Source organism: Notothenia coriiceps, unplaced genomic scaffold (assembly GCF_000735185.1).
Source record: "Notothenia coriiceps isolate Sejong01 unplaced genomic scaffold, NC01 NC01_scaffold00004932, whole genome shotgun sequence".
Taxonomy (NCBI): Eukaryota; Metazoa; Chordata; class Actinopteri; order Perciformes; family Nototheniidae; genus Notothenia; species Notothenia coriiceps.
In genome coordinates this window covers 36,396-52,257 of record NW_011337633.1, presented here as the reverse complement: position 1 = coordinate 52,257, position 15,862 = coordinate 36,396, and the positions used below count along the sequence as shown (strand labels likewise).

The following is a 15,862-nucleotide window of genomic DNA, read 5'->3' as shown; positions in this document are numbered from 1 at the left end:
TTACGGAAACAGCCGCACGGAAGAGGCGGTGAGGTGGGTGTTTTTCATCTGCTGTGGACTACCGGAGAGATATACAGCAGGAGAACACGCCGTCCACCGCGGAGAACAAACAGAAGGGCAACCATGGCAACCATGCTCTGGGGTCTTCTTCACTGCTTTTGGTGTATTTCGGGCGGCAGCAGCGCCACTTACAGGCCTCGTTTCCAGCATTTCCAGCGGTCTAGTGTGAACGGACACGTTAATGAATCGAATGCGTGTGAACGGAAGCTTTTTTTGCGCTTGCGTATGCGTTTTACCGTATGCGTCCTCGTGGGGCCGGGGTCTAAGCCAAACTATACCCGGTCACAGAGATCTGCTATTTTAAAGTAAAGTCAACACATATCGACCCTAAATATAGTCTATATTAAGAACGAGAAAAGTCATAACATATATATCCTTTTTTGTAAACATATGACAAATGTGTGAGGGTGATGACGTCAGAGCATCGTCCTATGTGCCNCTGTCAGCGTTTCCAGCAGTTTCCAGGGTCTTTGTGTGAACGACACGTTAAGTGTATCGAATGGCGGTGTGAACTGAAAGACTTTTTGCGGTGCGTTTTCGTATGCGTTTTAACGGTATGCCGTCCGTCGTGGGGCCGGGTCTAAGCCGAAAACTTATATCCGGTCACAAGAGAATCCTGCTATTTTAAAGTAAAGTCAACACATATCGACCCTAAATATAGTCTATATTAAGAACAAGAAAAGTCTTAACATTGTTTTTTGCGAACATATGACAAATGTGTGAGGGCTTAGCCCCGGACAGCCCCAGCCCAATTTAACCCCTGGGTATTTGTGAGGGAGCTCCTATATGGCATTACCCCGCTGAAGCTCAGCAAAGTTTAATATATTTCATAGTTCAAAGTTTTGTCAATTGTTTTGTTTATTGGTCAAATACTGGTTTCTAATGGTTTCTGAGGAGTTTTACTGGAATGAAAGAGCACAGGTCTACAGAAGCAACAAAGCAGCATACTGCATTAAACCTGACCTTCACAGAGAGGTTGAAGTTCATGTGGAAAGGAGGCTTCAGTAGTCTGTCTGCACTCTGTTTAGTTGTGCTATCTTACAATCAATATAGTAAATGTGAGGTAAAGTGTGTCGCCAATGTAACCGGTTAGAACTTGAAGTTGCGATGAGGTCTTAACATGTATGGAAAGGGTCTTGAAAAAGGTCTTAAAAGGTATTAAATTTGACTTCAGGATTCCTGCATATACCTATTAATTGGACTCATTTATTCTGGTTTTGTCAAACAATCGTGCTTGGCGTAGTGGCTTTCTGCAGAAATTGTCGGTAGCTTGTCAAAAATCATTTGTTAGCATAAATTCAAATCTTTTTATCATTACATATCTTTTCTTTCGCATCAAACGATACCATGTTGTTCAAGATATGTAAATAATTTCGTCTCAGCAGAGATGATCTTTTAAGTACAAAAATAAGGCTTTAGTGTTCAGCAACACCCTCAGAAACGTTCTTAGCATTTCTTATGCTTTTATATGTGATATATCTAGCTTGTTCTTCCGTTTCTTGTTTGCAGATGACATCATTTGGCCGGAAGGAGACGATGCCCTGCCTGCTGAAGCCCAGGATCTGATCACCCGCCTGCTAAGACAGAGTCCTTTAGACCGACTGGGAACTGGTACTGCTCAGTTTACTGCTGATTATCACATGATACAATTATAATGACACTGAAAGAAAAAAGCAAATTACCTTTGTCAAAATGGATAAACTAACTTTTGGCCCTTTTTATTGAATACATGTTGCCACTTCTATTGAAGTCACATTTTTTTTATATTTCCAGTATTTGATTGGCTCTAACAAAAAAGATGTGTGTTTGCAGGCGGAGCCTCGGAGGTCAAACAGAACCCTTTCTTCTTTGGTTTGGACTGGAATGGACTCCTGAGACAGAAAGCTGAATTCATCCCGCAGCTGGAGGCGGAGGACGACACGAGCTACTTCGATAGTAGGTTTAATCCTGACTCCAGGCTTAAAGAGTTGGTTTCCTCCTACATTTAAAACACTTTCACAACTCTTTTGTGATGTAAAAATGTTTTAAAAGGGATAAATGAAAACTACTTTATGTTTTACTAAAATATGAACGTTCTCTTGTTCCGGTTTTCAGCTCGTTCAGATCGTTACCATCATTTGGCATCAGACGAGGATGAGGAAACCAATGATGAAGAATCTTCCTTGGAGATCAGGCAGTTTTCATCCTGGTCGCATCGCTTCAGCAAGGTAAATAATAATTCATTCTATTTAGAGGCGCCTTTCAAAGCAAGGACAGTGCAGCATGTGTTGAAAAAAAAGGGTTAAAATATTTGTATAAAACCAATGTGTGCTAAAGATGTTTACCATGCTGTGAAGAAATCGAGTTAAACTGTCATATGTTTAGAACCAAATGGTGGGGGTTGTGATATGACTGCTTTATGCAGCTCAACATTATCTGAAAGCCCTTCAATACTCAGCTCAGCTTTCGATCCAACACCCTCTCTCCATTTCAATCTTTCAGGTTTACAGCAGCACAGAACATCTGGCCACGCCATCCAACCTGAGCTTTTCCTCCGACCGCAGCCACAGCGAGGACAAAGAGGACCGCGGGGACGTGGGGGGACTGAGTCCCTGCCCGGGCACAGCAGAGGGCAGCGCCGAACGCAGACACGCCGGGCGCATGGCCAGGTAGGAGATACAAAATAATATGTCAAAATCATTAGGAAGAGATTTCACTGATAGTGACAACAAAATGTAATGAAACATTCAATTTGGGCTGTTTTTAAATAGCATTGCTTACTTTCTCCTGATAAATCATGATATATAGCCTACATTAGTTAGTATATTAGTGTAAATATTGGTATAAATATTACCCTATTAATAATAATGTTGCAACAAACTTCCAAATAACTCATATGCTCTCAATAAAATATGTCAATAAAACACATTGTAGGCTAAGTTGCAAAATCGTAGAATCAGCATTTTGATGATTAAAACAACATGAGAAGGCTACACTTACAAAGTAAATGTATTCAGTGATGCAAATTAGTCGCTTTTCGGCGCCTCCCGCTTTTCTAACGCTGATTTGGGTGACTTGTGTAATTCGTGGAGAACCGAAGAGTTTTTGTTTGGGGGGGGGTCCGTCAGTCCGTCAGTCCGTCCGTCCGACTGACGGACCTGGGACGCGGACGAACTTCTCACTTCAAAAAAGAAGATAGAAATCTAGATCAGCAAATAATTAACAAGCGAGTGCTTGTTTTTCCTGGGCCAAGGAACCAGGTTCATTGAACACAAACACGAGCGTAACGCTGTCCCCTCTCCCCATAGGCTTCACGTGGTTGGATAGTGTCCGTTGAAAGGGAGTAACGGAAGCATCCGGAACGCTGCTTCAGCTATTAAAATATTGCAGTACCTAAAAGCAAGCGAGCCGTACACATGCCGGCAGTGTTTGCGAGGCTCGTGTCTTTAAGTTGGTATAGCACAAAGTGGCGATCTGTTGTTATTAGCATCTGGTTAGCTAGCTATGCTAACGAATTTAAAGAGCTTTTCTACAACCAGGTGGAAGAGAGCTCTCCTGAGAGGCTCAAATAACCTCAGCTCAGTGAGGTTAAGGCACACCTTGATATGATCATTATAGTTATTAATGAGAAATTAGAGACTCAATTATTAACAGGTATAAAATACTATATGACAGTAACAAAAAAAAGTTGTTAAAAATAACAAGAATAGAGTTTGAAAGGGGAGTGATTTGTAAAATATCCCAAAAGAAAAGTCTGTCATTGTCAGATGGTATATTACGCTGTTTTTTTTCTGCTTCGAATAGTTCTCTCTTTTTTCACCATACCTGTGTTTGCATCACTGTGTATTAACTAGAGCACTAATAAAAACAAGGCACTATCGAAATGCTAAATGTATTTTGAATTCAATTGGTAAGACTGTAAATTCTTAGTTTGGGATATCCTCAGTTGCTAGGTTACATGCAAAGTTGCTGTTAAAAAATGTAATCATGCCTAAAGGCATTGTCATGGGTTTGTGTGAAAGCAGCTGGCAGTCAGTACACTGAGCTGTTGTTGTGATCACTCTTGAACCAGTTGATTTACTGGTTGAACTGGTCTCTGTCTGTTTGCAGCCTGCGCCCTCGGGCTTCCTCCAGCTCCTCCCAGTCTGAGAGGAGCACCAGCCCTCTGGTGATGAGCAGCACCCACAGCCTGGAGACCATGCCCCGCTTCGCCCTCTCCACTGATGATGAAGGTAAATCCAGACTGACTGAGTGTGTCTGACATTGAATCCACAACATGTATTAGTGCCCCTGTTTGAAGCAACAGTGTTTTTATATATTGTTTATGTTTGACTGTAACCTGCAGCTGAGGTGGTCGTGTCAAACCTTCGGAGGATCAGGATACGCAGCAACAGCACCGGGGCCAAACACTCGTCCCCCAAAGAGCCGACCGGCCCTCGACGTTTCGGTAACCAGCTGGAGACGCCGGACAGACAGAGGCTGCCCTGCGGAGGGAAGGTTCCCAAATCAGCCTCCGTCTCAGCCCTGTCCCTCATCATCACTACAGGTAGTGAACATCAAAACTCATCAGTCAACTCTAACCAAGACAGAACTAATGTGACAATAAGTCACTGATGCTACATGTTACATCTCTTATAATGTTGGTTACCATGGATGTAAACAGGCCTATATTTAGAACATAATGAAAGTGACTAATAAAATAGGATTCCACCCCTTGAACAGGACAATATTCATTAACCTTTTATTCTAAAATCCCCTTTCTGAGGTAGTAGGCGGTGCCTTTTGACATATTCATAGGATATTGATGGTTTGTTTGTTTCAGACGACTCGCCCAGCGGCCTCCAGCCCAGTCCCATCTCCCCTCGCTCTCTGTCCTCCAACCCTTCATCCCGGGACTCCTCCCCCAGCCGGGACTTCTCCCTCAGCCCGGGCAGCCTGAGGCCTCCCATTATCATCCACACCTCCGGGAAGAAGTACGGCTTCACCCTGCAGGCCATCCGGGTCTACATGGGCGACAGCGATGTCTACACAGTGCATCACATGGTGTCGGTGGGTGTCAAAATACGCAGCTGTGCTCTGCTGTGCTATGTGTCCATGTCAAGTAATGTGCTCTACTTAGGCCTGTGAGGGTAGTTACGCTATCAACTCTTCATACGAGTAATGGTTATGACCTTAATATTTATAACATTTTTGACTAAATATCGATATTGCAACGTTATTTTAGTGTTTACTATTCGAAGTTTCACAAAATAGGGATATCTTGTGAATAATTATCAGTCATGTCGATATAATGATTAAGTGGCAAAGATACATAATAAAGCGACTAGAATAGACAGTACACTAGTTATCCCTACCTTTTTTAATTACTTTAGAAATTGCACATTTCTGTTATATGACCTAAGAGTACATTTTATTTAGTATTTTGATTTTGTGGTATTATTTTATTTAAGTTGTATTTACTTAGGATATTTTAACACCTTAATAATTAAAAGTTTACATTATAATGCTATTACATCTTCATGATTTAACATGGGATAAAATGGTGTTGAAATAACTAATATTGTTTTTATCACATTTGATAACTAAAGTAGTTATTGTGACAGGCCTAGCTTCACTATAATAACAGAAGAAAGAGTATAAAAAAGCTGTTTATGTAATAGTCCCAATAAACTCCTCTCCTTACCCTCACTGTGCTGCTGTTTGACAGAGTGTGGAGGAGGGGAATCCAGCGTACGAGGCAGGGCTCCGCACTGGAGACCTCATCACCCACGTCAACGGAGAGTCGGTCCAGGGCCTGGTCCACCCTGAGATGATAGAACTGCTACTGAAGGTACAACAACTCACTCAACACTGGTTACCACTGCGCTTGAAATTCATACTAAAGTTTCCCTTTGCCCGTATCACAATTGATTCCTTCATTGCTCTGTATGAAATTTGCAGAGTGGCAACAAGGTGTCTCTTCAGACCATAGCACTCGAGAACACGTCAATCAAAGTGGGTCCAGCGCGGAAGACCAAACACAAAGGGAAGATGGCTCGTCGCAGCAGAAAGAGCAAGAGGAGAGATAATTACGACAGGTGAGAATCTGAGGTTTACGTTCTGTGTTGTTCCCTGCAGCTCTGCAGTGTTACTCATCGTTTGTTTACTTTGTGAGATTGCTAAATGGTGGATGTCCCTCTTGTGTTACACACCGGGAAGTGAAGTTTAGCAGCAACTCAGTATTACTTTGATCTCACTCACTGCAAGGTTTGGTCTATTATACTGGAGAATATTTTCTCCCAACAGTTCTACAAGAACAGAAGTGTTGTAAGGGCTTAGAACATTATTAAATAAATACACAATGCCCATCCCTGTCCGGTTTTATGTTTCATAAGTTATTGTAGCCATGTTTGGGTTGATACCACTTGTTACAATGTAAAACACCTTAGAAAATAATATACTGTGTTGAAAAATAATGTGTGCAAGAACTGCTATTTGGATATGTGCTACAGCCTTTGAACGACTGTAATGAGATCAGGCTTGCCAAAAGGGCCTTCCAAATGTTAGGGGTTATACTAAAAACTTCTATCTACACATTAGAATAATATTTAGATTTTCTATAGATGCATTTTAAAATCAAGACAACAAACACAGATTCTTGAATCCCCTGCTAGGCCACAAAAACGTAAGACACACCTTCGAGCTTGGTGTCAGTGCCACCGCTGTACTAGCAAAAATAAACAATATCATATTCCTGACTCTATGTTCTTCCTCCAGGCGACGAAGCATCCTAAAGAAGCTGTCTAAGCAGAGCACAGTGATACACAGCAGTCGCAGCTTTAACTCGGGTCTCCACCACTCAGTGTCCTCCAGTGAGAGTCTTCCTGGCTCCCCAACACACAGCCTTTCCCCCGGCCCCGCCACGCCCTGCCGGAGCCCCGCCCCCGACCATCAGGCCTGTGGTGAGCAGTGTGGCCGCACAATTATTCATGATGAAGTTAAAAGAGTTCCTGACTCTAACATCTGAAAATGTATATTGAGTTGAGGCTCTTTTGTTGCAATATTAATTTCATAACATCCAGAGATCTAGTGCCATTGTAAGAATCTTACAACTGGCTGTGCGTAAATATGATTTAAATATTGAGGTTTCTTGGTCATCTGTATATTTGTCCTACTCTCTAGTGCTGGTTTATTTCTATTTCTATTTTGAGATGTTTATATTTTAGAATAGTTTATTTATTTTGTTATTATGTGCAATGCCTTGTGTTGTTTTATGCTGCTGCAACAAAAACATTTCCCAAATTGGGAGTAATAAAATACATCTTATCTTTCTGCCTCTTGTGACGTTCAATGTTTGAGACCGTTTCCCTCTGTTTCCCAGACAACAACTCTCCTCAGAGCACGTCTCCCTGCTCCAGCTCTCCCAGTTCTCCCGCAGCACACATCCGGCCCAGCTCTCTCCACGGCCTGGGCTCCAAACTCAGCACGCAGCGCTACACCAAGGCGGGCCGCCGGAAGTCAACCAGCAACATCCCCCCCTCGCCCCTGGCCTGCAACTCTTCCTCTTCCTCAGCCCAGCCTCTCTCTCCTCAGCGCTCTCCCTCTCCACTCTCAGGCTTCGCCAAAAGCTTTCACAGTTACCACGGCAAAACTCTGTCCCCCCCCACCATCGTCAGACATATTGTCCGGCCCCGCAGCGCCGAGCCCCCCCGCTCTCCTCTCCTGAAGAGGGTACAGTCCGCTGAGAAGCTGTCTGGTGTGTACCATGCTGATAAGAAGTCTTACACCCCCCGCCGGCACACGCTGGAGGTTCCGTTTTACGGCGAGGGGGACCTGCTGGGGGATTTGGAGGCTGAGGGGTCCTGTGGAGGGTCCTACATTGGTGTGGATCTCAGCAGGCTGGGGGGGTACATCGGCAGCCAGAGGTTGAGGGACTCTGGGATGGAACGATCGGAGCAGCTGGTCGTGATGCGAAAACTCAACCTATCAGAGCGAAGAGACTCTTTTAAGAAACAGGAAGCAGTGCAGGAGGTGAGCTTTGATGAGCCGGAAGAGAAATCCAGCACCCCAGGTCCGGGCGCCCAAACACAGCAACAGCAACATCGGCACGGGACGGCCTGGACCCTCACTCGACCCCAGACCAGCGTGGAGGTGGAGCCAGAGGTGCCGGTGGTCAGGAGGTTCACTCTGGTGCCCCAGATCGCCGTGCAGGGCTCAACAGAGAGCGAGCAGGATGAGTGGGAGCCGTGTTCAGACGGCGAGGACACCAACAACGAGACAGCAGTGCCGCAGGCGGGCGCCCCTTCCTCTCAGCCACAACAGGCAGGACGTCCTCTTTGTGACAACAGCTGCAGTCCGGCAGCAGACAGCCCCCCCACTGGTCCTCAGGTTGGTCCTTCCACAGAGAAGACTGAGTGCAGAGAGGAAACTCCACAACAAGGGCATTTGAAAAGTGACGACTCACCACTGCACTGACTTCAACTGCTCTCATCTTTTATTTGAAGTCTTTCAAAGTTGTAAAGTCATTTACAAACTTCTAATTGAGTAAGGAGATGATTTTACTTGAATTTTTTTAATTGTTCAAATTTGCCTCAAGGCATTGCAGACCTGCTGGTCTTATTTATTACATATATAAACTATGATGAGTTAGTAATGGTGAAAGAGGGAAGGTCTGATTTAAAGAGCCAAGGGTCAACATTTTTGTATCCATAAAATGTGGTTTTGTCTTTTGACTGGATTGCTTTTTGTATAAATGTCTATTTTTTAAATACATTGTTGCAGTACAGAGTAGTTTGATAATGATCAGCATAATTGTTGTAGGACCAAAAGGTACTAGTTTTTCTTTCAGTGTCAATTTAGATCTGAACAGTGCAGCTTTGAATAGGTTACTGCTATTCTATTGATCTTCAGAAACCTAAGGATGACCTTTGGTTCACACTGTGAGCAACATGGTTGATGTGTCAACGTCTCTATTGTCAGCTGTTGTATCTTTAATATACAACAATAATATGTTTTTGTTGCTGCTGCAGTCAAAGCTACCAAACCAGCATGAAAGGAAAAAACGTGTTACTCTCTTTTTGCACTCGTCAGACACTGTAGTTTGTGCAAAAATCACATTGGTGAAGAAAAGAGCTGTGCTATAGTTGTGAAAGATAAAGTTCTTCCATTTACTTGTTGGTCATGTTTCTTACGGTGTGAATTCGTGGTCACAGCAAACATTTCCTCGAGTTTATAACAGGTCAGTGCAGGGTAATATTGCACACAGAAAGTACAATCTGTTACATGATATAGTCGATTCAAAAAGGGTTTTATGTGCCACCAGTGCAGCGTCCTCTAAGCCATATCGTTAAAGGCAGAAATGTCAATGGATGTTTCTAAGTACGTGTTGTTTCCCGCTGGTATTGCAGTCTTGACAACATTTTCTGTAAATTGAAGTTCAGGATGAAGAACGCGACACACTTTGCTCTGTTGCTACTCGATATAATCTCAGTGTGATACCATATAGTAGAGGTAACTCAAACGTATATTTTTCTTGCTCACTATATGGAACCTTCAAACACAGATTCAGCATGGCTCCTCGTCTCGCTTGTTCTTCTCAAAGCATGCCATTTACTGGGGGGGAAATAGAGCAGCCAAATTGAAGTTTACGTCTTCTTCAAAGTTTTGTTGAAAGCATTTGAGTATTTATTTTTTGGTCTTTTCTTACCTATAATATCAACACATTTTGTACCTGGAAAAGTTTGGCAACCTTGTGTATTTTTGGAGTATCTTTTCCTGAAACTGTAGCTTTCGTCTTTGTTTTTTCAGATGAGCATGTAAGAGACACCATGCCTACAAGACCTGTTCCTACTTAATTTACCGTGTAGTAATGTTTACATCGAAAGGAAAAGTGCACTAATGTATTTTGACATGCATTTTGTCAGAGAATGTTGAAGGTAAATTGAAAATGGCAGAGGGACACATCCTTACATTGAATCCAAATCCAGGGCTTCTTTGAACAAATATTTGTATTTGTATTGTACAAAAATTGATGTATATTTTGATAACGAGGGTGTATATAATTCCAGACGTGTTAAAGGATGTGAAATGCACAATGACTAGTCGAGGCACCAGGATTTTTGGGAAGTCTGACTTGAGGGAATGGGCTGTTAGTGTTTTGGTTGTACTTCCTGAGTTTTGAGGTTTATTGTCTTATTTGTCAGTGGCTGTTGCTGAATTTTGTACCAACTTTCTCCTGAGTCTTCTGTTTCTAAAGCTTCAGAGGTATTGATATGTAACCTAAGTTTCTCTTCCTCCTGAAATCTCAAGATGACCACCTTTTAGAGTGTTGCCGTGTCAGCGAGCAGCACAGAGATTTTGTCGCTGAATGGCTCAGTTATTTTCGCAGTCTGACAGAATTGTTTACAACGAACAAACATGCTATGTACTGTACAAACATTTTCTATCCTGTGGCTGTATGATGAAACTACCCTCTTTGATACCTCGAAAGAAACAACACTCATCAGAGTAACATATCCGTTTCTGTTTTGTTTTTTACAAAATGTTCATAAAGAGTCATTTAGCACCGAGCTGAGAAGCATTGAGTGTGTTTACATCCACTTAATTCATGGGTTGAGCCTTTTGAAAATATATTTGTTTGTAGATAACAATACTATCCAGGCAAAGGGATGATGATGGCCATGTGTACATCTAATATATGTATACATCTATTTTGTGCAAATTAGGGCAGGTAATGCTCCGGAGGGATGAATAGAAAATACACGTCATTGTTCTAGAAGTACGTTTATTAAAATTAAATGGAAAAGTTAAATCCAACAATCGTCAAATATGCAAGTATTATTTCCAATATCATATGGCTAAAAGTTTTGGGGAACCCTTTTTGCAGTGCATGTAACCTTAATTGATCTGAATACCATTGTATCGACGTGAATGTAAATATATTCAATGCTTGAAAAAAACGTCATTCACTGGAGGTCCTCAAAGACACGACTCTCAGCTGGTGTTAAACTTGCTCTTAAGGAATAAACTGGCAGGTCAAATCGTTGTACATGTGCATGTTTTCTCCTGTGCACTCTTCTGTTCAGTGCATGCTGCATGGGACAAGCACACACCTGTGTTACTTGATTGCATGGTATACCGGCCCTGTCGCCCTGTACTGTGTTTTCTTGTGCAACAAATAAAATGTGTTTTTCTCTCTGACTCATCCTTAGAATGACTCCGCTGGTGTTTTGTGTTCTCCATCATTGTTTACCACACAGAAAGGGAAAGAACAGACACACAAAATAAAAAAATAGGACAATAATGTCCACCCACGATGACAGATTAATTAACGATAAAAGAGATAATGACAAGACAATCAGACCGTAGAAAGATAACTAGAGCCATGATCTCAAATAATTTGAGTTACGCTACTGTAATATAAAAAGTAAAGCATTATACAAAAATAAATCTGTCTTGGGTGTGTTGTAACATTATCATGTTGTCAAAACTTTTTGGAGGATTGCCAGTTCTCATAACCTGGTCTGAAACTAGGGGAAAGAGTCCGATTTCCGCAGTTTCAGAATCTATTTCTTAATGTTAACAGAATAATATATTGCATTATTTGGACTAATGTATCAGTCAATATTGAAATGCGGAACTGTGGTCTATATTTCTGTACAACAGTGAAATTCCCAAGTGAAGCAGTTTCTGGATCGGGGATTAAAGTTACTTTAAAAACAGAGCAAGAATGCTTTCAGCACGCTTGGGCGTATTACATAAAGGTTTAGAGGTGAGAAATAAGGAAACACTACGTCGGTGTAGTCCATGTTCTGCAACAGAGAGATATTTTTCTCGCATACAATGTGCTGAAACAGTTCTGTTGCTGCAAAAAAAACATAGTAGGCTGTAAACATATTATGTAAGATGATGGTATTAATACATTCTAAGAAATGAGGCAAACTTGGCCATAGCAACATGCTACAGTAATACATTGCATATCATTTATTAGGGACAGTGCACATTAATGAACATTTCTGTAAATGTGCCAGAGTTAGCCAAGAGGCTATTTTTCATCTGTAGTCCCTGGACAGATTTTAAAAGTCAACCTAAAACACATTTCATTTTAAACAAGTAAATACAATACATTTAAAACATGCAACAGACATTACTGGGATACTTAAATAAAACAATTTAAAATACAGAACATTAAAACAAAACAAATAAAACAAAGCAAAATAACATGTTAAAATACAGGCAGTGGGTTGTAATGAGCAGAAGATTGGGTCAGTGCCGACAGAGCTGATTCCCCACTAACCATATTTTGAGCTTTGATTTAAATAAAGTGAATGTGGTCTGGTCTCTGATTGGAGGTGGGATTGAGTTCCATTGCTGAGCAGATTTAACAGAAAATGAAGACTGACTGAAAGAACTTTTATATATAATGCAAAATCATTTAAATACATATTTACATCGATAACTAATGGTGAAAGCAACTATTATTTTCAAAACTTCAGTGCTTTATGTGTGTCGGTAGTTTTCCTTTCGGACCGACAGGTGTCACTAACGCGATGAGAAACTTTAGTCTGACAGAAGAAGAAGTCCTGTGTCCTTCACAACAGCAAACATGGCGACTGCTACCAAAATCATCCAGAGGCTCCGAAATCTTCTGTCGGGGGTAAGAATCACATCCAAACGTTTTATCTGAACTGCGATTTACTGTAACATGAATATTGATTTATTACCTGGATATGTATTGCTTTAAATGGGCGAACAATACTAATTTAAGAGCGCGAGGGTGCTAATGCTAGGTAGCTTTAAGAGCAAACCGGTCGAGCTGAGTTGGATGATATATGTCTTATATCATGCGTATTTAACATGGGTTTTTAAGCATAAATCAGTAATGATGTTTCTTTTCTAGCATGACCTGCAAGGCAAGCTCCAGCTACGATATGGGGAGATTGGAAAGAGGTAAGACTTTGTACACTTGTGTTTAATGTAAACACCGATGGAGCCATTACACCCTGCAATCAACTTCAGAATGATACAATAAAGCAATTATGTTGTCAATTGCCAATTTAACTTAGCTTCCCAAAAGTGCTTACATACTCACCTAACGCTAAACACTGACTTATTATCTCTGTAAACAAATACAACCCAAATAGTGATGTGTAAATGACGCGTTGATATATATATATATATACAGTCTATGGTTGACACAGGCAGTAAAAACAAGGAGGACAGCACCTGCAAACGCGTCCTGGATCAGACTGATTTAATGTATTCATTTCCTTGAGTCTTGTAGGCCTCTGAAACCGATTTGAATAAATTGTCTTGCTATCTATAAGTAGATTAGTTATTTCATGCATGTGGCTCTCGGGCAGCACTGCCACACTTACTACCAGACCATTTTCTTTCCTAGTCAATGTAGTTACATGCTTTAACCCAGGGGTGGGGAACCTTTTTCCTCACAAGGGCCATTTCAATTTTTTCAACATCCTCCGAGGGCCGTACAAATGATTGACCTCTGCTTAAAAATACTAAAATCACAGCCCATTCATTTGGCCTTTCTTTCATGCTGTGCAAAGAAAAAGCAACCTCTTAATCCAGATACTCGCATATGCATACACGTGCACGGTTGTGGAATGACCACCAAAACAGAAAGATATGGACACAAGATGTGTGCAAATTAATTTAGTTTCCTATCCATGTGATATAGGAAACTAAATTTAAGTGGGGGGGGGGGCTAACCTCCTCTAGGGGGTTAAAAGCATCAAGTTAAAAGCATCAATCTGGTGCAATTAAAGAGCAACATTAGGAGCTCTTTGGATACATCTCTCAACATCCAGATGAAACAGAACTGTAAGCAGATTTACATTTTCTTTATGGATATTTTACAAATCACTCCCCTTTTAAACTGTATTCTTGTTTATTAATAACAACTTTTTTTTACTGTCATATAGTATTTTACGCCTGTTTACTTTATTCTCATATATACATTTTTTCTCCCTTTTTGTATATGTACAGCTCTCAACATGCCCAGACTTGTAGTGATTTTCACCTCTTTTAATACTTTTCGCCTCATTCTGAAAGACGGAAGCAAATGTGCTAACGTCGTGACGGCCTCCTTGGTGTGTGGTGCGAGACGGGAGGAAAAAAAAGTGTTACTTCACAGTTTTACGACACATTTTTTTTTTTTGGACTTACAAAATTATCTTTTAAATTGACAAACATCATATGTGTAATTCGTGGCACAATTCAAACGGAATCAAAAGATAATCTTTCTCTCCCCATTGACTTCAATACATAATTTTTCCGAAATAAGGTCCCATGGAGCTCCTCCTGGAAAGGGAGGGACTTCGCCTCTCTATGGGTACTACAATTTTTGAAGTGGCGGAGCGGCGTTCTGGTGCTCTCTGTCAGCACTACACCCCTTTCAGATGAGACATATACCACGTATGACACGTTAGGCTTGTGTTGTGTTCAAGGACCCTGACCTTGGCCAGGAAAAACAGGCACTCGTTTGTTTAATTCTTTTGAGGTCTAGATTTCTTTTAATTTTTTTCTTTTTAGCGTGTGTTTATAAATTACCTCGAGGGCTGTACCAAATGGTCTCGCGGTCCGTATACGTCCTGGAGGCCGGAGGTTCCCCACCCCTGCTTTAACCATTGTTTTGTTTTTGAACCCAAGAAACTCTCAAAATCATGTTACTCAAACTGACAATGCAATATCCTTCCCCGTGCGCTGTACAATAGCTGCCCACTGCTCCTGGTACTAGGATGGGTTAAAAAGCAGAGAACATATTTTACTGTGTGTGCTGTGTGCTTTGCATGTGTGACCATTAAAGAGGGCTTCATCCCTCCAATTATATTCTATTCTTCATAATGACACCACTACCTACAATGACATTCCCCCACAAATAGACAGTCAGCGTTAAGTCGATATTTTTCACAGCAGAGACACGGCTTCATTCTGTGAACAATGCTTTCTCTATAGGACTCAGCCACCACCCAAACTGCCAGTGGGCCCGAGCCACAAGTTTGCCAGCAACTACTACTGCAATAGAGATGGACGCAGAGAGTCGGTTCCCGCCACTGTCATCATGTCTTCTCAGATGGCTCTCACCGCCGGCAGGTAAATGACTCGGTCAATGCGCTGTCATGTGCGGTAATGTAGTTATTTTCATAGTTGCAGATGGCATAACTGCAACTGCCAAAGATGCCCCGATGCTTAGATGAACTGATCTGACGTGAAGTAATGTGAGCAGCAAGCTTTTACTGAAAAAAGTTTGTGAAAGACTATTTTTGTCTAAATCATGTCATATTTGTTTTTCTCTTCTCATCTCTTTGTAGTCAAGTTGCTGAGGTCTCAAAGCCTTGTGTGACCCCGGGGGCTGTCTACAGGGAGCCAACGCTCTCCACAGACGAGCCGTACCTCTGAGCAGCAGGATTACCTCCCTCAACACCAATGACCTAAATCCTCCCTCCACATCTGCTTTATTGGCCTGCCTACTGCCTGTGCCCTGTACAATAAGAAATGTGAATAAAATGTCTTCTATTTATGTTTTTTGTAGTTATTGTGGTCATATCTTAACTGAATTAATTGAAACTGAGTTTAAATCATCATTGAGTAAATAGACATTGCAGCACTTTTTGGAGATACTGGCTAAGCGGTATAGCAGGGGCGGGCTCAGTAGATGTGTGTTGATGCAGAAGCTGGAGGGGCTGAGGCACACAGAGAACCTCTCTCCAAACAGGACAGTGCAGCCTCATATAGTCCACAAAACAGTTATAATTTTGTTCACAATAAAATTGCCCTTAATTTGCTGACGTGAGTGTAGATACTTGAGTAGCTCCCAGTAGACTTT

The 15,862-nt window shown here is 41.6% G+C and overlaps 2 protein-coding genes across 2 annotated transcripts in view; both read left to right on the top strand.

Annotated features, from left to right (window-relative positions):
- Positions 1-11,227, top strand: part of LOC104942696 (microtubule-associated serine/threonine-protein kinase 3-like) — an 18,231-nt gene extending 7,004 nt beyond the window's left edge. Inside the window, exons 4-14 of the mRNA XM_010767958.1 lie at positions 1,544-1,671; positions 1,873-1,995; positions 2,155-2,267; positions 2,542-2,708; positions 4,150-4,271; positions 4,385-4,585; positions 4,862-5,088; positions 5,747-5,869; positions 5,980-6,116; positions 6,796-6,980; positions 7,400-11,227. Coding sequence (XP_010766260.1) covers positions 1,544-1,671; positions 1,873-1,995; positions 2,155-2,267; positions 2,542-2,708; positions 4,150-4,271; positions 4,385-4,585; positions 4,862-5,088; positions 5,747-5,869; positions 5,980-6,116; positions 6,796-6,980; positions 7,400-8,493 — 2,620 coding nt within the window. The 3' untranslated portion in view covers positions 8,494-11,227. The remainder of the gene's footprint in view (positions 1-1,543; positions 1,672-1,872; positions 1,996-2,154; positions 2,268-2,541; positions 2,709-4,149; positions 4,272-4,384; positions 4,586-4,861; positions 5,089-5,746; positions 5,870-5,979; positions 6,117-6,795; positions 6,981-7,399) is intronic.
- Positions 11,228-12,566: 1,339 nt separating this feature from the next.
- Positions 12,567-15,556, top strand: ndufa7 (NADH:ubiquinone oxidoreductase subunit A7). Its single transcript, XM_010767957.1, has 4 exons — positions 12,567-12,673; positions 12,917-12,966; positions 14,992-15,129; positions 15,348-15,556. The coding sequence occupies exons 1-4, from the start codon at positions 12,623-12,625 to the stop codon at positions 15,433-15,435; spliced, it is 327 nt and encodes a 108-aa protein (XP_010766259.1). The 5' UTR covers positions 12,567-12,622; the 3' UTR covers positions 15,436-15,556.
- The last annotated feature ends 306 nt before the right edge of the window (positions 15,557-15,862 follow it).